This window comes from Neomonachus schauinslandi, chromosome 16, assembly GCF_002201575.2.
Source record: "Neomonachus schauinslandi chromosome 16, ASM220157v2, whole genome shotgun sequence".
Classification (NCBI taxonomy): domain Eukaryota; kingdom Metazoa; phylum Chordata; class Mammalia; order Carnivora; family Phocidae; genus Neomonachus; species Neomonachus schauinslandi.
Window position 1 is genome coordinate 13797060 of NC_058418.1, and position 23823 is coordinate 13820882.

Genomic DNA, 23823 nt, shown 5'->3' on the forward strand with positions numbered 1-23823 from the left:
AGGGGGGGGGGAATCGGAGGGGGAGATGAACCATGAGAGACTATGGACTCTGAGAAACAAACCGAGGGTTCTAGAGGGGAGGGGGCTGGGAGGATGGGTTAGTCTGGTGATGGGTATTAAAGAGGGCACGTTCTGCATGGAGCACTGGGTGTTACATGCAAACAATGAATCATGGAACACTACATCAAAAACTAATGATGTAATGTATGGTGATTAACATAACATAAAAAAAAAAAGTTATGAATGAGGTGTATTTTAGCTCCTACATGGTGATTTTTGGTTCCCTGGCTGACTGAGATTCTCTCCTTAAACCTGCCAGGCTCAGAGAGTAGGGCTGGGACTTCTGGCCAGGGCCTGGAACCCAGGGAATGTTCACTATTTATTGGACTAGATCAATGGTTGAGTCTGGAGGCTATGTACTCTGGAGCCAGGCTGCCTGAGTTCTAATCCCAGCTTTGTCACTTACTAGCTGTGTGACCCTGAACATGTCACTTCACCTCCCTGTGCCTCAGTTTCCATTTCTGTCAATGAGAATAAAAAATAGTCCTTACCACTTAGGGTTGCTGTAAGGACTACGTGACCTAATCCATTTACACACAGGACCTGGCACAGAGTGAGAACATGGTAACTCTCCGCTCTTCTGGAAGGCGGAGGGCTCAAGAACAGCAGAGAAGAGGCCGAGAGAGGTTGGCAGGGAGGGTGGGGATCCCACAAGTGTGTGGCACACACACCCTGGGAAGCAGGCTTCGTGAAGGGGAGGGAATGGCCAACAGTGGCCAATGCCACGAAGATAACAGAGGAGAGATTCAGGGGTGAAGAGGTCACGGACCATCTTGGTCAGGGTAGTTTCAGGAGAGTGACAGGGACCAAAGCCAGGAAGCCCTGAATCAGGGAGGGGGTGGGAGGTGAGAAAGGAGTGAGCCGGAGGTAGGCAGCCCTTGAGAGGCGTGGCTGAGAAGGGGGAGAGACGCAGGGAGGCTCTCAGACACCTGGGAGGCAGGGGACACTTAATTTTTAACTCAGCAGACGTTGAACATTTAAATGTTAAACATTTATTAAGTGGGCAGTAGCGGTTGCAACTCCTAGATTAACATAAGAAGGCACGAGTCTACACTAATATATAAAAATAAATGGATGGACGGGTATAGCAACATGGTACCTAATAAAGGTAAAGGGTACGGTGAAGTTAGGAAACCACCATTTGTTGGGGAACGTGGGTGGCTCAGTCGGTTAAGGGTTGGACTCTTGATTTCCGCTCAGGTCATGATCTCAGGGTCGTGAGATTGAGCCCCACGTCGGGCTGGGCAGTTGGTGTGGAGTCTGCTTGGGATTCTCTCTTTCCCTCTGCCCCTGCCCCCTCCCTCTCTCTTAAAAAAAAAAAAAGTTTTAAAAAATAAGAAAAAAGAAAAAAGAAAACCACTGTCTGTCAACTACCATAGTAAACCATCATTTCAGGCAGAATCACCAACGGACACTAACCCGAGAGGGTGAGCAGGATATTTACAACGTCACAAAGCACATCCTCAGGAGATATTTAAGGGAATGATGGTACCTTTGCAGCGGAGACCCTGGTAATACCACCTGAACCAAGCGAGCCAAGCTAACGCCAACAGTGATAGGAAGAACCAACATCACATGCCTCCTGATGAGACGCACTGAGGACACATCACTCCTACAATACTCCTACTTGAGATGTACAACCTGAATCGAGTCACGGGAAAAACTCGGGCAAACCCACATTCTGAAACATTCTCTAAAAAACCGGTCTCTAGGGCGCCTGGGTGGCTCGGTCATTAGGCGTCTGCCTTCGGCTCAGGTCATGATCCCAGGGTCCTGGGATCGAGCCCCACGTCGGGCTCCCTCCTCGGCGGGAGGCCTGCTTCTCCCTCTCCCACTCCCACTGCTTGTGTTCCTGCTCTCGCTATCTCTGTCTCTGTCAAATAAATAAATAAATAAAGTCTAAAAAAAAAAAATCAGTCTCTATTCTTCATAAATGTCAAGGTCATGAAAGACAAGGACAGAAACACTGTCTAAAAAACTGCTCTCTATTCTTCAAAAATGTCAAGGTCATGAAGGACAAAGACAGACCGAGGAAGGCTTCGGGATTGAAGGAGGCTACAGAGACAGGATGTCTAAATGTGGTCCCTGACCCCCGGATCAGGTCCTTAGCAGGAAAAACAATTTCTTCACTGAGTGAAAACTGAATTAAGCTCGGTAGATAGCCGAGTCATATTGATGCTAATTTTTTGATTTGCATAATTGTTCTGTGGTTATGTGAGAGAATGAACTTTTTCTCAGGAGATACACACTGAAGTATTTAGAAGAAAAGGAGAATTGTGAGAGAGCAAATGTGGTAAAAAGTGAACATTTGGGCAATCGGGGTGAAAAGGTGATCAGAAATTCTATGTATTGTTCTTGCAGCTTCTCTGCAGGTCAGAAGTTCTTTCGAAAGAAACAGTTAACAAAAGGGTGATCTGGCAGGACTAATGGCAGGTAGCATGTCTTGAATGCCCCTGAGTTCCAGGAACGGCCCACACACTGTCTGCCTTATAGCGGTCATGTGAGACAGTGAATGTAACTATCCTAGTCCCATTTCACAGAGGAGGAAACTGAGGCTCAGAGCAGCCGAGTGACATACCTGGGGTTCCGTAGGGAGGGAGGACAGAGCTGGGGTGGGAGGACTGACAGAGGCAGATGAGGGGACTCCTGGATAAAGCTGGTTCCTGTACCTTCCTCCTAAAAGCCTTATTCTTTGACCTATAAGGGTCATTAGGGACTGCCTCCCCATTAGACTATAAGCCCCATGAAGGCAGGGCTGTGTCTGTCTCGGTCATTGCTGTGTCCGTGGTAGCAGCAGAGGGCCCAGCACAGAGGAGAAAGCCAGCAAATGTTTATCAGCTGAATAACTGTTATTGGTAATGATGACAATACCATGTCTAGGAATAATGATAACAGAAATAAAGGTTCTCATCTGTGTTCCTGCATTTCGCCTTCAAAACAACCCCAAAGACCGTGTCATCCCCATTTTACAGGTAAAGAAGCTGAGGATCACAGAGAGGTCTTTTGTCACTTGGCACCCCACCCACCTGCCTCCTAGCACCCACCTTCTGGAAGTCCTTCTTGGAGATGAGGCCACGGGGATCGGTGACATAGTCCTGGAAGGCCTCTGAGCCCACAATGTCCTTGAGTTTCAGGAACATGTCGAAGAACTTGAGGATCATCTCCACGTTGGATGAGGATTCCACGAGCATGTCCACCATCTGCCGGGCAATCATGCCGTTCACCACATTTCCTGTGGGCAGGGGGACCAGTCAGTGTGGCCCAGGGGAGCCTGCTTTCTGGAGCCCCACCAGGGTGGCCTGCTTCTCCAGCTCGGGAGCCACCAGGATCCACTATGCTGGTGGAAGCTTCCCTGGCCAGCTCCCACACCTCCCCCCAGAGGGCACGGCTCATTTCCTGACCTGCATCAGCATCATATGTGAACCTGGCCGGTGCACCTCGCTGACAGCTGGGGTGAGGGGGTCACCAATAAAGATACCAATGCCAGAAGCTACCAGCAGGTCCCAGATGCCATGCCCAGTGCTGGACTGGCGCGCTCTCCCCCTTCCAGGGGAGGGGTGTTACCACCCGTTTGTACGGATGAAGAGGCTGGGACTCAGAGAAAGTCACATGCTCAGGGTTACATAGCCTGCAAGGGGGTGAGGATGATTTCAAGCCAGAGCTGCAGGACCTCAGAGCTCACACACCTAAGCCTTCCACTAGTCCTGAGGCCAAGCAGGTCCAGAGAGGAGCAAGGTAGGGCCAAAGTTGAGACAACAGGGAGAAGTGGAGACTGTGGTAAAGTGGGATCCCACCCCTGTCTAGAGCAAACTGGCTCCAGCTTCTCCTTGTACCTTTCCATTATATGTATTTATTTAGATTTTACTTTTTAAGTTATTTATTTCTTTATTTGCGGGGGCAGAGGGAGAGAGAGAATCTCCAGCAGACTCCCCACTGCGTGTGGGGCCCGACGTCAGGCTCGATCCCACGACCCTGAGATCATGACCTGGGCCAAAATCAAGAGCCGGGCACTTCACTGACTGAGCCATCCAGGCGCCCCAAATTGCCTTATTAATTAGCAATAAATTGTGGTTGTTTCAAGTCACTACGTTTTGAGGACATTCATTAGGCAGCAAAAGCTAACTGACACATTTAACAAAGAAATACATAAATATGAGGTACGTAAACTTTAAAAAGCGTCGGGGCCACCCACTTTATTAAGATTTCTCTGGGGAGTCAATGAACTAAGGTATGTACAGGCAGGGCCTGGCCTATAATAAATGCTTGATATGTGTTTGCTGAGCTCGTTACTGTGACTCCTTCACCAGCCCATTTGACCCTGACATGATGTCAGATGAAGTTGAAGGTTAGGGTCTCCTGGGTCTCAGAGGGCCATTCCCTGCTTGTCAGTACCCAGGCCCCCACCTGTTGGGTGTTTACCTTCTAGTAGCGACAGCAACATCACCACCATGTCCTTCTGTAGATCCAGCAGCTCCTTCAGCAGCTCGATCTGGCTAGAGTCCTGGAGACCCCAAACCCCAGTTATGTGATGACTGGTCTCTGTAGAGACGCGCCCCCCACCTCCAGCTGCCTCCGCCCCTCCTGACCCACCCTGCAGGGCCTAAGACCCCTTCTTCCTCCCCTCTTACCTCCGAGGGGACCCGAGTCCACACATGTTCCTCGGAAGCAGGGGAAGGGGCAGAGAGACAAGATTGTGGGGGTGGGGTTGGCACTCTGGGGGAAGCAGGCTTAACAGGTGATATGTGGGGGCAAGAGCCGGCGGACAAGGGGGACTGGGAGGGCAGAAGCTTGGGGCTTATGGTGGGTGCTTGACATATGTTTGTTGAATGAATGTGCGATGGAGAAAGCAAGGCGCTGGGTTCGGGAGAAAGGCTGGAGGACTCAGCCACGTGCCTTTCGGTAAACAATTTGGGGAGAATGTGGGGGCACACAGCCTCCCCTGTCACAGTGCCTCATGTAGGGCCTACAGAAGCTTCCTATATGGTCAGAGTTCTGTCTCATGGTCCCTATTTGTATGAGGTTGAGCTACATAAAACTGCCAATATGCGAGCATTTTTGACCCACTGAGTGGTCATCTCCTCTGGTTTACATAATACAACGGAGGAGGGGAAAGGATACCAGATAAATGGTATGTAAGGCTCTTCTACCCCAGTGCTCCTTCTTGAGTTGCTGATTCTAATTCTAACACAGTACCAAAGTTCGGCATTCTGACTCTAAGATCCCAAAATACCAGAATCTCAAGATCCTAATCTGGATGGGTGCCTGTGGTGTGTGTCTGCAGGTGATGTATGAGCCAGCACCCTGCTTCGCGTGACAATTGCACTCTCAGATCAAGCGGGGCTAACCCCACTTTCCTGGTTTCAGGGGTGGGTGTGTGAACAGATCTGGCCAATCAGAGCTCTGGCCACGATGATTGGTTCAGGGATGAGCATGTGACTCAATAGTCCAATCAGAGAGAATTGCAAGTCGGGGCTTCCATAAAAAAGGGGTCCTCTGCTCTCTGGAGCAGTTAGTGGGGGTGCATAGAACCCTGGGGCACCACTTTTCCAGCCAGTGTGAGAGAGCCTGCTTGAGAATGAAGCCAGAGAGAAGAAAGACATTTCTGCTGACATCACTCTAGGCCCTGGATCTCTGATGTGAACTGATAAATTCTTTTTCCCACCTTAAGCTACCACTTTGCATTGGATTTCCAGCCCATGCAACCTAGCCTTAGTCCTTGGCTAATGAATTAACACTGCAGGATTTGGAACTCTACACTAAAACATCAATATTCTCTAGACTTTTAAGATCACACCAAAACACAACTTCGGCTGCACCGACACTGAGGAATTGCATTCCAGGTTCAACTCCTTTCAAAAAGTCAGATGACCCGACAGGATTTCTGCCAGCCCCTGTGGCACCTTTGGGTAACTAGAGATCAAGTCTTCCCTTCCTCCAGACGCTTCCTGCTGGGAAATTAGAATACAGCAAATAGAATAGTGCCATCTGCTGGAAAGCTGTGGCTTTTATGACGTTCAGGATGCGGATGGTGCAGCTTTGAATATGTTTACCAGACAGAAGCAGAGCAAAGGGACAAGGTGTTCACGAGACACTGACCAGGCTGCAAAGGGGCGGGGGGTGGTAGGGAAAGGGGAGCACAGGATTCTAGAAATGGGAGAAGGACTCGACAGGGACCTTACATCATGGATGCCCGAGATGGGCGTCATCTGCCGCAGGCCGAATAAAGAAACAGAGCACTCCTTCAGCCCCAGCCCCTGACCTGGAAAGCTGCCCCCTTGCTATCCCTAGGGGTGTCACAATCTGAGAGGACCTCTTCGGAGAGAAAAGAACACCAACCAATCATAGAGGAACTCTGGACTGGGGGGCGGGGCCTACACATTAGACCAATGGAAGTGGGGGTGGGAAACCAGCCGATTGGTGCTGGCAGAGGAGGAGGCGGGGTCATACAGAGAGCCAATCCAGAAGGACGATGGATTTGGCCACATGCCAGGAGGACTTGGGTGCGAAACTGACTTGGAAATGGGCCACTTGGGGGATGCCCGGAAACAGCCGGATGAAGGACAGAGGGGCCTGAACCTGAGCGAGCTTCATCATCATGTGGGCAAACACGTGCAGGAATCCCACCACGGCGTCCCAGAGGCGGCTGTGCGCCAGGCTCTGCTGGTTCCCGGTGCAAGGACCCTGGGGGGGGGCAGAGGGCTGCAGTGAGCGCCGGCACGGAGCCGGGTAGGGTGTGGGGGGGTGCCTCTCCCCACGCCCGTGGGCGAGTCCTACCTGGATGTACTCGGTGAGGCTGTTGAACACCTGTTTAGCCACCGACATGGCCTTGGAAAAGTTCCTCTTGCCCTGCTCCTCAATGACATCCTTGCCGGAGTAGTACCAGTAGAAGTCGCTGATGGACTCCTGGGGGACCGACGGGGTGTGAAGGGTTGCTGGGCCAACCAGGTCCCTGCAATCCCCGAGCCAGGTCACACCTGGACGGCCTCCCATCCTCACCTGCAGCCGCAGGAGGTAGTCCACCGTGCAGATGATGATGTTAATAGTGGTTGTGTTCCCTGTTTGTGTCCGTAGGTAGTTTTGGAAATCTAGGGAGATGAAAAGTCATACTTTTATCGGGAGTCTACAGTGTGCAATCAGTGTTTATTGAGTGCCTGTTGTATGCCAAAGGCATACAATCGTCATTGTTAGTTTATTTAGGCTTTATCGAGTACCTACTGTGTGTCAGAGGAAGGTGAGGATCATTTATTCATTTATGTAGTAACCATTTATCGAGGGCCTACTACATGCCAGATATGGTGGAGGGTCAGTCATTTATTCATTCATTTCCCCCCCCAAAATGTTTCTTGAGCACCTCAGTGTAGCAGGGGAAAATGGAGAATTCAGTCTTCCATTTATTTCCAAAAATTTTTATTGAATGCCTACTATGTGATGGGGGAGATGGAGGACTGGTTATTTATTCATTCATTTATCCAACAAATATTTATTGAACACCTGCCCAAAGCCAGAAGAGATAAGCATCTGCCATTTCTTGTGTTCATTTGTTCAATATATATTTATTGAGTAATGTGAGATAAAGATTGGTCATTTATTCTTTGGTACTACAAGTTTATTGAGCATTTACTATGCCTAAATGGGAACATACACAGCTCCCCTCTCCTGTAAAGAGCTCTGTCAACTGAGAACATGGCCACAGATGTTTATAAGAGACAAACCTTTTGTCTATTTTGAATGGTACCAAATACTCAAGACATGCAAAGCATCTGAGATTTGAAAGCTATTTCAAATATTTATTTGATTGGGCTGGTTAATGAACCCACGAATTTATGTCGAGCTCTGGATTGCAAATTTGGTAGGAGAGAAGAATTCCACCCGTTAATTAGAATTAGAACATTCGCGTTTCCAAGAAATCAGAGATCCAGGGAATAAAATTCATTTAAAACCCCAAAGACTGATGACACCTTAGTTACAATTAAAGAGAGAAAATCCTAGTCCCATGGCACAACAGTATTTCGTAAACCTTGAAGAAGAACCAACTGTGGACATAAGAGCTTTTGAGAATGCAAAGCAATGGATCACGCTTTATCCACTGTTGAACAGAGGAGTGAAGATTAAAGAAATTTATAAGTGAGTTCACCATAATGAACACCAGCCAAATGGGGTGCAGATTCTGTGGAAGTTAGATTTATGATGACTCCCGTTCTTGTGATGAAGGTTAGTTTCTGGGCAGTCTGTGGTTTCACAATCACCTGCTATGTGTTATAACCACAACCTTGAGATCGTGCATATTTATTATAGGAAACGGCCTTGGGTAGAATGTTTGTCGTACAGAATTCTGACTGTCCCTTTAATGTTGTGAGCTACCTGTGCCACACGGGGTTATATGTTCTCATTAGTGACGTGTTTCCTTAGCTTGCTGTGTCATCCTTGATCTGCTCCAACTGCCTGCACCAGAATGAAAGTTGGGGAAACTCTTGTTTAAGTTGGGAAAGAATCTGTAAGGCCTTCCTCCTGGCAAACTAGTTGATAAGCAAAATTAAGAAGTGATTCTAATAAATTCATTTGAAAACGCCATGTGATCCCCCCCCCGGCGAACCAAAGTATGGAAACCTTCCACATTTAGGTAACTTTGGCCAGCTGCTGCAAAACGCCTGTGGGAAAAAATGGCATGTGGCTAGGTGTTCATCCCGTGCTCTCACTGATTTGGGGGCAAACTGGTTTTGGGGAATTTGGACTGGCCAGAGGAGGTACAAGTAAAGCGAAGTGGCTAGATTGCAGAACTTCGAGGGGGATTTAGGAAGGTGGGTGGACAGGGCTTGATAATGGCTGAAAAGGAAGGAGGAAGTACAATCGGGTCAAGGATGGGTGGTGAGGCCACCGCCAATAAGGGGTGAGGGGCCGGGAGATGAACTCAGGCAACCCTTGCAGACTGATCCCAAACCTTGGCCTCCTTCCCACCCACCCTTCCACCCGCCCCTTCTCACCATTGTTGTGCCCCTCACAGAGCAATTGTAGGAATCGGAACAGGTCTTGGGTGAATTCATCATCTGCCATGACCTTCTCTTCTGGGGGGGAAGAGGGGGACAGGGCCCAGAAGGGGTCAGACGCGCCAGGAGAGAGCACACGCATGCACACGGACCTTGCACACTGCACACGCATGCACAAAGCAAGGGTGCGCAGGGAGGGGCAACCGCCACTTCAAAGAGGCTGTGAGGGCCAGGGGCATCCATGACACCAGGGAGACCCGGCTTCAAAGTCATCAGCAGATGAAAACCCCAGGGGCCCTGAGTCATGAAGCTGGGGCCTCAAGCGTCTTTCTAAACATCACTGTCCCTCTGACGTCACCACTTGCATGACGTCCAGGAATGCCTGCCAACCCGACAGAGGTTCAGGCAGCTGATATCTCCCTTGGCCCCCATCCAGGGCCTCGGGTGGGCAGGGTTAATGGATTATGGGGATTGAAGTCACTTTCACGCAAAGGCTCGGAGCAGGAGGGGATCGGATCGGCAGGGAGTGGGATGGAAAGCCAGCCAATCGGCTCAGATGCCTTGAAAGCAGCCAATCCAGGAGATGCAGGGGGGGAGGCGTGTAAACACGGGCCAATCCGGATGGGCATCTGAAAGAAGCCAATCACCGCGGGCTCGGGGAGGGAGGAGAGAGAGGGGGGAGGCGAGGCAGGAATGGGCCAACCAGAGCAGGCGCAGGAGGCACGCACACCAATCAGAGTGGATGCCGGGGGCAACCAATCCGGTTGGCGGGTGGGAACCGCACACTTGACCAATCTAGGGTCGCGGGCGCGCAGAGCAGGGTAGGTGGGAGTGGGGATTACCCCACCCCGGGACTGCGAATCTGGGTCTGGAAGTCTGAGAACGAGCTGGAAAGGGATCTTTGCCATCTTCTCTAGCTTCTGGTTTACACGGGGGGAAACAGGCTTACAGAAGGTCAGAGACGCGTTCACAGTCTCCGGTTGTTGTTAGTGGCTAATCTGGGACCCAAGTCTTGGTCTCTGGCTCAAGACTTTCTGCGGGCATGGCGCGTCACTGAAGGGTTCCTCCCTCCCTGGATGTCCCAGATCCTCAGCCCCCAGGTGGAGGGGGCGGTTGGGGGTTAGAAGGGAGGGGTGCGGTAGCACAGCAAGGGGAACAGGCTGGGGGAATTACCGTTCTGGCGGTTGATGACTGGGGCAGCCAACAGGATGGGAGGAGGAAGCAGGAGAAAAGAGGGAAAAAGAGAGACAGAAAGGAGACAGAGATAGACACGGAAAAACAGTGACACAGTCAGGGACGAAGACATCAACACGGAGAGAGGAACGACCACAGAGGATCAGAGCGATAAGGAGACAGAGTAGGAAATGGGGGTAAAAGCGGAGGGAGAGAAAGAAGAGGGAAGATAAGGAGAAATGGACAGGGGAGGGGTGGAGAGGCAGGAGGCAAGGATCGGGGCAGAAAAGTTAGACACGTCACAACACGGCAAAGAGGAGACTCAATTAACCCGGATTAGGGACATTAATGAGAACAGCAACCAGGGTGGGAGACTTGGGCATGTAGAGGGTCGGGTCCGTGTGGTGATTGGGGCGGGGGGAGAACACAGGATGGAAAGGCAGCCAGGGGTGGGGACCCTGAGGAGGGAGACCCTGGAGGAATGTGGGGGCAGGATTGGGGACCACCGCACAGGGGCAGGGGAACTTGCGGATGGTCGTAGGGTGGGGGGTGTCTTGGCAGAAGGGAGCTCTGGGCAATGTGGGCGAGGGGGCGATCCCGAAGGAAGAGGATGTCCCAGGAGAGGGAAGCCCAAGAGAGGGCCTCACCGGTTCCATCCTCGTTCACCATGCCCAGCCCCTCTGCCTTGTTCTGTCTCTCGAAGGCATTGAGATCCAGGACGCTGGGAGAAAGAAAGGAAAGATGGGGAAGATGGGCTAAGGCCTCTGCCCTGCTCTTCTAAAGCCCAGCAGCCCCGCTCCCCCATTTTGGGCAGAGAACCACAGTAAACCCTGCAAAAGCTGAAATCAAGAAGCGGAAACAGAATTGGGAGAAGCCACGTGGCAGCCTCTCTCAAGCGAGGCGGGGCTGGGGATGACAGGTGCACAAGCTGGAATCAGGAGGAAACAGAAACCCTCAGTTAGCAAAAGCTTCAGAGGGGGAGGGAAAGTCAGCTGACAGAAGAGAACAAAGGTGGACAGTAGTAGTCACACGAATGGGGGTCATCAGAGAGAGCCCCAATTCCCTGCTGCCTGAGTGCCCCTTGAATTCGCTACAACCTTCTGGTTCCAGCTGTCCATTCGTAAAGCCTCTTATTGTTATAATCGCCTCCCCGGTATTTGAGCTCCATTGAGTGGGTCTCTTCCCCTGGAGGTAGTACCAGGGGCGGGGCCCTGGCCACAGCAAGTGGGCTTAACTGCGAGATGCCCGCTAGACCCTACCTGCACGTTTGCATCAGCGCCTGGATACTCTGGAAGAAGCCCACTTCCTTCTTGTCCTTCAGATAATCCAGCATTTTCTACAGAGGGGGCGGGAGGGGCCAGGAAAGTGGGAGTCACACGGGAGCCCCCCACCCCTCTTAGCCCTCCTCCAAGTCCTTTCTCCTGTTACCTGCTGCACATCAGCATTGCCTCCATTTAGGATGGAGATGCCCAGCTTCAGGGTGGAGGACACCATGGCGCCCGTCTCTCCTGGAGAGAAGGCCAAAGATGGCGCGCTCAGTTTGGGAGCCGTGTTCTTCACCCACCAGAAAACGGCCACCCCAGGGTAGGTGGGAGAAGAGGGTGGCGTCGCGTGCCAGAAGGAAGGAAGAGCGAGAAATTGCAAGGCGAGTGGGACGTGCAAGGGCTGACGTGCGAGGCACAGGCGCGCAGGGTGGGAGAGTGTGCCACAGGGTCCCCAGGAAATGGTGGGCCGGGGGGAGTGGGGACGGGGGGAGTGGGGACGGGATGCGTGTGCTCAGGAGGAGTGCCTGCGGGAAGGCACCTTTGCAGGCACTGATCATCTGGAGCACCATCTCCGCTGCTCCCCGGTTGTGCAGCCGCGCCTGCTGGTACAGCAGCCTCTGCTTTTCCATCTCTTTCTCCTGCAGCAGAGCCAGGCCCGTGGGGCCCAGTGAGTCCGCGCTCAGCAGCCCAGCCTTTTCCCCTCACAGGCTCATCCCTCACCCCTACCCTCCCTGCTCCAGCCGCATCCCCCAGCTCATCCCTTTAATTGTGAGCTCCCTCTATCCCCTGGCACCGAAGTCCACCATTTGTCTCTTGTGCTCAGGGTGGGGCCAGACATGGAGCAATCTTAACCCGGGCCCATGGACCTCCAAGCGTCGAAAGATAAAATCTAGGAGGTCGGGGCGCCTGGGTGGCTCAGTCGGTTAAGCGTCTGCCTTTGACTCAGGTCATAATCCTGGGGTCCTGGGATCAAGCCCCACGTCAGGCTCCTTGCTCAGCGAGGAATCTGCTTCTCCCTCTCCCTCTGCCCCTCCCCCCCACTCGTGCTCTCTCTCTCTCTCTCTCTCAAAAATAAATAAGTCTTTAAAAAAACAAAAACATGATTCTAAGAGAGGCTTACCAGATGCCAAAAGGGACCCAGGCACAAAAAAGGTTAAGAAACTCAGGGAAATGCTTGCTGACTGCCTTAATGATGAATGGATGGGTTAACTGCGTGTTTACCAGCTCTTTCTCACTGCCTGGCCCTTGCACATGCTGTTCCCCCTACCTGGAACACCTTTCTCCTTTTCTTCATCTGGCACACTTTTAGCCTCCTGCTTGGACATCCCCTCCTCTGAGAAGCCCTCCATGACACCCTTCCCCCCAGACTGGGTCAGGCCCCTTGCTTGGGCTTCCACAGCCCCCTGAACCCCACCCCCACCCCCCTAAGTTTCTCTGGATTCTCCGGCCCTGACCCGTCTGCCTGTGCCTCCCCCATCCTGCTTTGCCCACTTTGCCTGAGCCTCCCTCATCACTACCGTGAATACTCTTTGCCATTGCTGTCTGGTTAATGTATCGTCTCCCCAGGAGACTGACAGTCACGGTTGTGGTCCCCAACATCACCCAGCACAGTAGCCCAGAGCACTATTCTGAACACAGTCTGAATGAACAGGGAATGACTGAAGCCAGGGTCCCTTAGCCCTTTCCTTGGGGACCTCCTGACCCCACCTACCTCAAAGGAAACCTCCACTTCCTCCTCTTCAGCTTCACCATTCTCCCCTCCCTCCTCCAGGTGGCAGCTCTGGGGACGGGGCGTCAGTTAGGGATGACAGTGAACAGAGATCCCCTAGCTCACCCCCAGCCCTCCCAGTGGACCGGCGTTGCAGCAGGGGTGAAGGGAACCTGCCCTGGATGGGGGCAGGGCCTCACCTTTGCCATGATATCAGCATACGCCATGTACAGGTAATCCTCGTCCAGTTTGCTGAGGAAGTAAGAGGGGGAGATGGTCAGGGCCCAGTGGAGACAAGCTCCATCCTATAACCGCTTCCAGTTTCCCTTTGGAGAGCCGCCCCTCCCCATGCCCGGGCTGTGTGGTTCAGGGGGGTCCACCGTCCACTGCCAGAGGGGGCGTGTGATCGAGGCTGAGTTCAATCGCCTTGGCCACAGTAATAGGGACAAGATGGTCCTGTGCTTCATGTGGGTCCACTGGAATTCATTCTGGGAGTTTTGCTGGAGCGGTTGGTAGAGGTGCTCCCTTTCCACCAGGGGTTGCAGAAATAGTGTGTTTGACGCCTGGGGCCATCCTGCTGTTGGCTCATTTGACGACTATGACCACCCACCCACTTGGGTCTCCTCAATAATAAGAAGAATAGAAGAAGGAGAAGGAGAAGAACGGAAGTAGCGGCCAACACCTATTGAGTGTTTACTCTAGGTCAGTCCCTGTTGTAAGTGCTTTCTATATGTCTTAACAAATTAATCCTCACAATAATCCTATTACTGTAAAACAGGATTAGATAGGCAGATCTATTACTAGCCTCATTTTACAGATAAGTTAGCTGAAGCACAAAGATCCTTCTTAGCCAAGTCACACAGCTTGTGCTGTGATTCAAGTCTGCAGTCTAACTCCAGAGTCCTGGCTCTGTGAAGGATGGGAAACAGGACACTCGGAGTCCCAGTCTCCCCTGTAGCTGCGGGTGGTCTGATGTCAGAATTCTGGCCAATAGGATCTGTGCAGAAGCCCGCCAAGGAGAGCACCCCTTTTTGGATAAAAAGATCTTGATCTTGCTTGGGGTGGGGGGTGGGGAGTCTTTCTCCTTCCTTCTGCCTGGTATGTGGTCCTGTCTGGAAGTTAAGCAATCCATCCTATTGGAAATTTGTTATAATATGCTGATTTTCTTCTCGTAATTTACCATCTTTGTGTGAGCAAGACACTTTCATCCAGCAAAGCTTCAACTGATGTTGCCTATGTGAGCTCTTCAGAAGAGATGGCTTGCGAAGTGCTCAGCCAACAAAAAGGGACACAGTGGCCCTGCCTGTCCGGGGAAAGCGATACTGAAGGATAAGCTGGGGGGCTCCCCTAGGACACAGAGGGCCCGTCTTGAGGAACAGGGAGGTTGCTGCGGGGCCGGGAGGAAGCAGATCCCTTCCCAGGACATAGGAAGGGTCCTCACCTCTTTTCAGTCAGGGCGGTGCGGCTGAAGTGCAGGACCAGCTGATGCAGGGGGTCTGGTTTCTTCTCCTCCACCTCCTCCTCCTCCTCCTCCTGCTCCCCAGCTTTCTGGGGGGAGGGGTGGGGCTTGGGAAAGGGGTTTCTAGAGTCCCCTCCAGTCTCCCCCCACCATAACCCTACTGGGCTAGATTATTTTTTCTGTCCCACACATTGCACCCCCTTCCTTGTCTCTGCCCAAGCCGGGGCCGCCTTTCCCGTACCCCTCAGTGTGAAGGGCGACCCCTGGAGTGTGCAGCCAGCAAGCTAGGCCCCCAGCCCTATCCAGCCCCGCCCTCTCCACTCCCAGGCAGGCGCCAGCTCACTGAAAGGTCGTCGATCATGCGGTCTTCAAAACTGTGGTCTTCAGTCAGGATCCATGCGGCCTTGTAGCTCTCCAGGAACATGTTACAGGCCCGGTGCCTGCAGGGGAAAGGTGTGTAGCGTCCCTGAGACGGTCGGCCACCCCACGTCTCCTCTCTCCTCCCGCACATCTACCTTCCCCAACCAGACCCCATCGTGGTGGCACCCCGTCCTGCCGCCTCCTCAGCCACCCTTGCCCCACCGCCCCTCAAGCCTCCCTCTTCCCTGGGGGTGTCTTACGTGGGCAGGTTGTACAGGGGGGTCATGCGGAAACAGGCAACGACCGCCCTCCGGCGCTGCTTGGACAAGAGCTTGTGCCACACGGCCTTCTTGGATTTGTAAGGGTGCTCGATCTGGGGGGCGGCAATCGGTCACGTGCCCAAATTCTGCCCCTGACCTGATCACCACTCCCAGCCCGGGGCGAAACTGCCCATCTCCTTCCAGGCCCAAATTCAGGCCTGACTCGCGGGGCCGGAGGAACACGCTGGCTGCACCAACAGGTTCGGACTTGGGCTTTTTTCTTCCAGACCACGCTCTTTCCTGGGCCCTGCCCACGGCCCCGCCCAGAGGCAAGGCGTCTTGAGCCCAGGCCCCACTCTAGACCCCAAATTCTGACCCTGGCCCCGCCCCTAGGCTCAAGATTTAAGCACCAGGTCCTGCCACAGATCCAAGTTTCCATTCTAAGCGACGCATTAAACTCCAGGCTTCACCCAGGCCCCGCCCAGAGACCCAAGGTTCCTCCTCAGACCCCGCCCCCAGATCCAAGGCCCGCCCCTTGCCCCGCCCAGAGACCCACGCTTCGGCCGCTCCCTGGTGAGACCCCTCCAGCCCCAGCCACCTGCTCCAGGTGGTAGAGCACCGCTGACACTTCCTGGACTCTGCGCACGATTTTCTCGGGGTCGTCGGCGTCCTCCTCGCGGCCCGGGAGGCCCCGGTACAGGGCCATCTGCCAGCGCAAAGAAGGGGAGCCTTCGACCTGAGGGGAGGAAGGACAGGCGGCCGGCGTGAAGGCCCCTCCCCAGCCGGGCCGCTCCGCGCGCGAGGTGCACTTCTCTGGCTGCCCCCGGCCCCCTTTCGGTGCTGTGCCGACTCAATGGGTGAGTACAAGTTAAGGTCTATTTTTTGTTTGTTTGTTTGTTTGACACAGTGAGAGAGGGAACACAAGCAGGGGGAGTGGGAGAGGGAGAAGAAGCAGGCTTCCCGCAGAGCAGGGAGTCCGATGCGGGGCTCGATCCCAGGACCCCGGGACCACGACCCGAGCCGAAGGCAGACGCCCAACGACTGAGCCACCCAGGCTTCAATGCCTGGTACAGAGTAAGTGTACTTGGCTATCAACAGTTGCTGTTATCTTAACATGCCCCTTTCGCTTGCAGATTGAGGAAGGTACCTTTCCCTGAAGGTGAAGGTTGTTTTGCAGATATTCCCGGACCTCCTCGTCTGTGTCTTTCTGGGGAGACATGGCCAGGCTGGGTCACTCAGCGTCCTCCTTAACCCACATCCCTTTCCCTTCCAGGCCCATCGCCCCAGCAGCTGGTGGGGGCGGGGGGGGGGTGTGGATTCTGGGAGAAACTGAAAGGTCCAAAGGTCAGGAATGGTCAGAGGGAGTCCTAGAGGCCACAGACGCACCTTGAAGAGACAGTAAGGATTAGAGGGGCCTTGGGGTGTGAGAGTAGGTAGGGAGTGATGAGAGAATGTTCTCGAAGGTCAAATAAGGCCACCAGTGGATGACTGGGGGGTCACAGGAGGGTCAGAGTGGGGCTGGGAGTTGGGCAGGGAGTTTTTGAAGATCAGAGGAGGTGAGGGGGTTATAAGGGAAACGGCAAGATCAGCAGAGGTCATGAGGGATCAGGCAGATCAAGTCACGGATGGGATTTCTGTAGAGGCCAAAGGAGGGGAGAGTAGAGGGGATTCCTTAGATCCCCAGGAGAGAGGGACACCCAAAGACCAAGTTGAGGGGTCCGGGGGCTCTGGATGGCTCTTTGGGTTCTTGGCAAGACTCAACAGGTCCTAGGAGGAGCTTGAGGTCCTGAAGGAAGGAGTCTTTAGCGTTCCAGGAAAGGGGGTATTTGTGATACCAGGGGGAGTCAGTGGTCTTCAAAGTCCCAGAGGGGTTAATAGGTTGTCAGGGAGCTTAGCAGGGTCCTGGGGAGATTCTTACAATCCCTATGGTTGACAAGAATGGGGGTTGTTATCCCATACAGAGTAAGTGGGATCCTGGGAGGCCTCCTTGGAGTCTGGGGGCATAAGATGGTTCGGGGAGGGTGGTGGGATCAACTGATCTCAGGAATCCTGATGCATCAGAGGCTTGGGTGTGGTTCTGGGGAAGGGGCCATTAGGATCCTGGGGGGCTACTTAGGATCACAGAGTGCTCACTGGAACCCAAGTCTTTGGGGGCTCTGTTGGGTGTGAACAGAGTCCAGAGGGTGCGGCCACCAGGGCCCTGAGGGAAAGAGGTGATGAGCTGGAGAGCTCAGTGGGGACCCAGAAGGGGACCCAGTTCAGGGGGGAGCCAGTGGGATCATGGGGGACTCAGTGGGTCCCAAGGAGTTTTGGGAGGTCCTCAGAGGAGTCTCAGGGGGGCTCATGATGTCTCGGTGGGGCCCTCAGTGTCCTAATAAGTTAGGCATGGTCCTGGGCGGGGGGGGGGGGGGAGCAGTGTTCAGTAGGGTCCTTGAAGGCTCAATATGGTCCTTGGGCCCCAGGGGTCTTAATGATATTCCTGAGTATCAGTGGGGTTCCAGTTAGGGTCCTTAGGTCCCAGGGTTCTGGAAATATCCTGAGAGGGGTCCTCAGCATCCCAGGGGAAGGCTCGAGACATCCTAGGGCACCCCGGGAGTCCTCAGGGTCCTGGAGAAAGATTCATTAGGGTCCTAAGAGAGGGGTCTCAGTGGGATCTGGGGGTTCAGGAGGGTCCCAGGAACTTGGTGGGGTGCAGGATCGGGCGCTGGCAGGTTCCCATCATGGGGCAGTGCAGGTACCAGGGCATAGCGATTCTTGGCATGCGTGATGAGTTCCTGGTCTGTGGGTGCACACATGTTCAGGCCGATGGGCAACATCTTCTTGAGTGTGGCCACAATCAGGGATGTCTGCACAGAGTACCGGTCCCCTCGGCGCTTCTTCTTGGTGCGTTCCTGGTCCGAGCCACCTGACTGTGGGGACAGGGGGCTCAGCACCAGGCCAACTCCCAGCCCGGCCTCAGACCCTGGCCCCGGCCCCGGCCTCTGCCACTGTCTACCCTCCAGCCCACGGCCTGGGTGCCAGGTGTCCCCTCCCCCATCTCAGGGCCTGCATCAGTTTCCACCCCAGACCTTGCTGATCTTTCACCTCAGGCCCCCAGCCCTCACCCTAGATCCTGCTAGACCCAAGCCTCTATCTAGCCCAAATTCCCAACCTCTATCCCAGACCCTTCCAGATTTCCCCAAATTCCAGGCCTTTCTCAACCTCTGGCAGTCTCTTCCAGAATCCCCTAATGACTTCAGTACCACACCTCCTCGCCCCACAACACGCATAACCCGACACTTTATATCCCAAGAGTGAGTTCCCAAGAATGAAAGAAAGATGCAGAACCATAAAGAGTCTCAGGAGACAAAAGAAGTTGGAAGAAATAGAGAGACACTGAGAGAAGGAGACAGACAAGGAGACGGAGAGGCAGAAGATGGAAGAGAGATCCAGAACGATCTGGAAGCACAAACACGGGGCACGGAGTCCCATAGCCGTGTTCTGGAGCCTTGGGTGCAAAGCCGGGGCCAAGGCCACCCCAGTCATGCCAAAGAGAAGCCCCAGTGACAAGCTTCTGGCCACATCTACCCCAGCTCGCAGTATGGATCGTGGCCCACGTATGTGCCAAGACTGCTGAGGCCACACATGCAGCATCCCACTGGGTCCTCCCAGAGCCCTGGGGCCACTGGGCAGATGCCGGTCAAGGCTCAAAAAATAAGACACTTGACTAAGGCCGCACAACCAACTGCCAAGAGTCAGGATCCGAATCCAAGTCTATCTGGTTCCAGAAACCAAGCCTTAAACCCTTCCATGCACATGCCTGGCCACCCCATTCCCATTCCCCATGACCTCAGACCATAATGCTTTGAGAAAAGCTCAGAGGTGTGTTTTGTTTTTTTTTTTTAAACAAAAGTTTTTTTTTAAAAAGTTAAATTGCCAAAAGCTGAGCGTTGGAAAGGGAATGGATGGGGGCGGGGATGGAGGGAGAGAAAAAGGCTGGGGGCTGGGAGCCAAGGATGAGGGGTGGGGAACGGGGGCAGGGGTTTTCTGGAGGGGATGCAGAAGCTGGGGGGAGAAAAGGGTATTAAGCCAAGAGCCATGCGGAAGGTCCCAGACATGGGGCTGACCTGTACATCTCCCGCCTGCTTCATCAGGTTGCAGACAGAGACAAGAAGGGTTACCCTGGTCCCTCAGAGAACCCCAGACCCAACTCCAAGTGCGCCCTACCCCAGCTCCCCTGACCCAGCCCAACATGCATCCCCTAGCTGGGCATTTCCAGACCCTGACTTAGGGCGGGTGGGCTTGTTCTTTAGGACCCTGAAGAGAGCAGTTCTGAGAAGTGTAAGGGGAGAGGAGCAGGAGGATATGGGATAATGGGGATATGAGGAAAGACATGGGAGAGGAGGACATCAGGGTGGAGGGAGAGGGAGAGGGGAAAGGTGGGAGAAGAGGGAAATGAGGAGGAGAGAGTGGGGAGGAGGGAGATGGGGAGGAAGGAGATGTGGAGGAGAGAGAGGAGAGATGGGGGAGAGGAAGGAGATGGGGAGGAAGGAGGAGAGACATAGGAGGAGGGTGATGGGGAGGAAGGACATGGGGAGGAAGGAGGAGGGAGATGGGAGAAGGGTGATGGGGAGGAGGGACATGGGGAGGAAGGAGGAGGGAGATGGGAGAAGGGTGATGGGGAGGGAGGAGAAGGCATATGGGGAGGAGGAAGAAGGAGTTGGAGGAAGAAGAGGGAAATGGGGGGAAGGAAAAAGAGGAGGAGGGAGATGGGGATAAGGGAAAAGAGAGATGGGGAGGCAGGATGTGGTGACAGCTGTAGGGAATGTGACCAGGACAGGGCAGGCTGGCTGGGTGAAGGGGTCAGGCAGGAAGGCCTGGAGGGTGCTCCCACCCTCCCTGCTAAGTCCTCTCAGAGCAAAGCACTCACCTTGGCCATTTTGCTCTTGTTGTCAGCAGTCAGAAATGACATGTTGTTGATCTCATTCTGGACCACAAAGTTCTGCTCCTCACGCTTAAAGTGCTGGTGGGGGAGGCAGTGTCGGGATCAGTGGTGGTGGCGAGGGTCCCGGCAAGGAGGGGCAGAGTGGGCGGGAACTCACGTGGGACTTGGACCAGTAGATGAAGATCTCGCCCACCATCCTGAACAGCTCCTCGGCGCTGGGATTGGGCTCAGTCAGCCAGTGCGCCCTGGGTGGGCAGGAAGGGGGCCAGTGAGGGATGGGGGCGGGACCCCCAGGAGAGGATGACTCACAGAGAGCTCTCAAGGGGAGGGGACCATCCGATGGGAGGGGTGGAGTTTTCTAGGGTAATCTGGCCATTTGGATGATTTGAAAATCTTAACCATTCCTTTAAAGAATGCATTCTTCTTTCTATCTCTACCCTTTTTATGGAAGGGTAACATAAAGCGTCAACTTGATGAACTAGCACAAAGCAAACACGCTTGCATAACCACCACCCAAGTAGAGAAATAGAACATTTCCAGAACCCAGAAGTATCTTCGTGCCCCTCCCAGCCACTCTTCTTTCCCTCCCCTTAGGTGACCCTCCTCCTGAACATGAATTATTTTTGTCTGTTCTCGAATGTTACAGAAATAGATGATAGAATATGTACTCCGTTTTGAATTTTCCTGGCTTCTTTCAACATGATGTTTGTTGAGATGCATCCACGTTGTTGTGTGTTGCAAGGATTAGCTCATTTTCATTGCCATGTAGTATTTCACTGTGTGAACGCACCACAATTTACTTGTTCAAGCTCTTTGACCCAGCGCTCCGCCTCCTGGGCACCTACCCTATAGCAATACCCGCCCCCTGAGCACTGCGATGGGTGTGCATGGATGTATCCAGCATGCGCACCACTGCTTCTCATGGCTGCTCCCATGACAGACATAGCTAATCAATCCCAGCCCCCTTTCTTACGAAGCCCTGATGCAACCTTAAAATCTTCTCCACCAGGATGGAACTTGGAGTTGAAATGTATTCACTACCCCCAGATTAGGCTGCCCCTAGGAGTTAATAATTCTTTAAATAGTGCTTCTGATTTTAGGGAGATGTTGGCAATCAGTTGATACTTGTTCTTGCTTTTATTAAGGACCTGTTTCTGAGGGAAACCAGGCTGGCCGGATCTGGACTGTCTCCCCTTCCTCTCAGTGATGGAGGAAAACTTGACCATTGGGCCCCATCTACCCAGGCCTGGAGACAGTGCTGGGGCAGGGAGCGGGGTGGGAAGCAGGGCTCCTTACAGCCGACACGGTAGCCTCCCAGGGGCTCCGACTCAGCAGGTGTAAAGGAGCAGAAGGGAAGCAGACACCAGCGGGCTGGATTTTGTGGGGAGTGGTCAGAAGGCTGGGTGGGCTCAGGTGAGAATCAGAAAAAATTAATAGTCACTCAAAAGATGGGGGGTCCGCTGGGGTTCAGGGAAGCGGGAGGTCAGGCTGACTGTGCATGGGGACGGCTGGGCACATGCTGACCTGTTGTTGTCCACGTAGCGGATGAGCAGCGGGTAGAGGGCGTACAGGTCCCGGCAGAGCACAGAGAACTCGTCCCGAACCAGGACCTCGCCCTCCTCAGCTTCGGCCTTGGCCTCCAGGCGCAGCTGTTCCTCCTCGGCCACCACCTTCCCGGCCCGCTTGCGCAGGCGCCCAATGGTGGGGATGAAGTGTGAATGCAGGAGCTCAGGCCGGGCCCGGCTCATTATGGGCTGGGCGAACACTGCAGGAGCAAAAGGGGCGTGCGGGGGACTTGCTGCTGGCCAGCCTCTAACTCCGGCACCTGACCTATGACCTTTGATCTCACTCCTGACCTCTGCTCCCAGCCCATGATTCCCGACCTGTACCTCTGACCCAGCAGCTCTTGTGGACCCCAGCCTGACCCTGCCTTCTGACCTTAGCTTCTACCTCTGATCCCATTCCTGACCTCAGGCCCTGACCTCTGACACAGCCCCTGATACTTGGTCCCAACCATATCCCTTGACCTGGACCTGTGACCCCCAACCTGACAGAAGCCCCTGACCTCTGACCTCAACAACTGAATCATAACCTGATACCTTACCCTAGCCCATGACCTCTCACCCCAGTCTTTAACCTCTGACCTAGCCCAGACCCAGACCCCTATGTCACTACATGATTTCTGTGACCCCCGGTTTCTTACTCCAGTCTCTGACTTCTGCCCCCAGTCTCTAGCTTGACCCAATTCCTGAAATGGAACTTCTGAGCCAGGGATCCCAGCCCTTTAAAGACTCATTTCTTGACCTCTGACCTACAACCCCATCCATATCAGAGACCCTGATGCTTGACCTGGTTCTCTGACCCTTTGTATAAGGAACCCATGCCTCTGACCCAGCTCCTCACCCTCTCCAACATTCCAGAAATCCAGAATCCAGCCTGGAAGACTCCCAGGACCCATTCGTCTAACCCCAGAGCCTATGAGCCTAAGATTCTGACCCCTTGCGATGACCCCTGGCCTTCTGACCCTGAGCAAAACTAGACTCCAACTCCTCCCAACTCCCAGGAAACCATGGGCCCCGGGATCTCCCTCTCAGACCATCAGATCAAAGGGCTCGAGTTCCAGGACACTGGCCCCAGCCCTCAGAGGCCCGGTGCCGGCCCCCCAGACGCACCTGCGAGCCGCTTCATCCACGACGCCTCGTCAATGCCCAGGTTGTTGACGATGATTCGCAGGATATTCCCCAGCAGGGAGTTGAGGTGGTCGGAGGTGACCGCCGTGCAGGGTGGGGGGCCCCCAGCGGGCAGGGCAGGTGGGGGTGCCTCGGGCCCGCGCTCCCACCAGCGGGGCAGGTAGCTGCACAGCATGGGCAGCGTGATCTCGATGACGTGTGGCATCTCCGTATAGCGGGCCCCCGACTCGGCCAGCCCCCCGATATCTGCCATGAGCCGCTCCAGCACCGGGATGTCAGGACACATCTCCTCCACGCTGTTGGGGAGCCCCAGGACTGGGGTGCGGGGAGGAGTCAGGGTACTCCAACCCATCACCCCCAGACCTCAGCATCCACCCCACCAACCCAGGCCCCCCACAAGCCCAGAGTGCCCCCAACCTGGGGAATCCTCAGCCCTCAGAGTCCAGATCGGACCACACTGCCCCCAAAGCGGGCTCCCCCTGCCCCCGGGCCCTGTGCCAGGGAGAACGTAAGGCCGGACAGCTGCCCCAGAGCCACACCACTTACTGGCCCGCTCCCGGGGAGACTTGGTCGTGTACACCGAGCAGGCGTTATACTCATTCAGCTGAGGCTCCAGGAATGCCACTGGCATGGCGGCTGCCAGGCGGGCCAGGCACTCCCCGAGGGCCGGCCGCAGCCTGGAAGAGGGGGCTACTTAGCTCCCACACCCCCCCACCCGCCTGCTCCAGGGTCCCAGCCTCTGTCCCTGCAGCAGTGCCTCTCCCCAGATCTCTCCCGAGCAGAGCTGTCATCCACCGAGGGCAGCGGTGGAGCCTTGTCCCTGGGTTTCTTAAGTGCCCTCTTGCTCCAACAGGTGATCCCAGCTCAGGAGAGCCCACCCACATGGCCACCGCCGGGGGGGCGCTCCCCGGTGCCCCCAGCTTGCTGTGGCTCCCGTGTA

At 54.4% G+C, this 23823-nt stretch overlaps 1 protein-coding gene across 1 annotated transcript in view; it reads right to left on the reverse strand.

Moving 5' to 3' along the window:
* Positions 1-23823, reverse strand: part of RYR1 (ryanodine receptor 1) — a 107691-nt gene that overhangs the window by 24779 nt on the left and 59089 nt on the right. The window contains exons 65-89 of the mRNA XM_021700963.2: positions 23430-23560; positions 22866-23198; positions 21718-21958; positions 20351-20438; positions 20179-20271; positions 19376-19390; positions 18008-18178; positions 16417-16476; positions 15868-16005; positions 15270-15382; positions 14993-15089; positions 14632-14738; positions 13391-13442; positions 13194-13262; positions 12021-12120; positions 11646-11725; positions 11477-11553; positions 10865-10938; positions 10218-10235; positions 9042-9122; positions 7057-7145; positions 6835-6963; positions 6637-6741; positions 4480-4561; positions 3105-3292 (exon numbers count right to left, since the gene is read on the reverse strand). Of these exons, the coding sequence (XP_021556638.2) occupies positions 3105-3292; positions 4480-4561; positions 6637-6741; positions 6835-6963; positions 7057-7145; positions 9042-9122; positions 10218-10235; positions 10865-10938; positions 11477-11553; positions 11646-11725; positions 12021-12120; positions 13194-13262; positions 13391-13442; positions 14632-14738; positions 14993-15089; positions 15270-15382; positions 15868-16005; positions 16417-16476; positions 18008-18178; positions 19376-19390; positions 20179-20271; positions 20351-20438; positions 21718-21958; positions 22866-23198; positions 23430-23560 (2731 nt within the window). The remainder of the gene's footprint in view (positions 1-3104; positions 3293-4479; positions 4562-6636; positions 6742-6834; positions 6964-7056; positions 7146-9041; positions 9123-10217; positions 10236-10864; positions 10939-11476; positions 11554-11645; positions 11726-12020; positions 12121-13193; positions 13263-13390; positions 13443-14631; positions 14739-14992; positions 15090-15269; positions 15383-15867; positions 16006-16416; positions 16477-18007; positions 18179-19375; positions 19391-20178; positions 20272-20350; positions 20439-21717; positions 21959-22865; positions 23199-23429; positions 23561-23823) is intronic.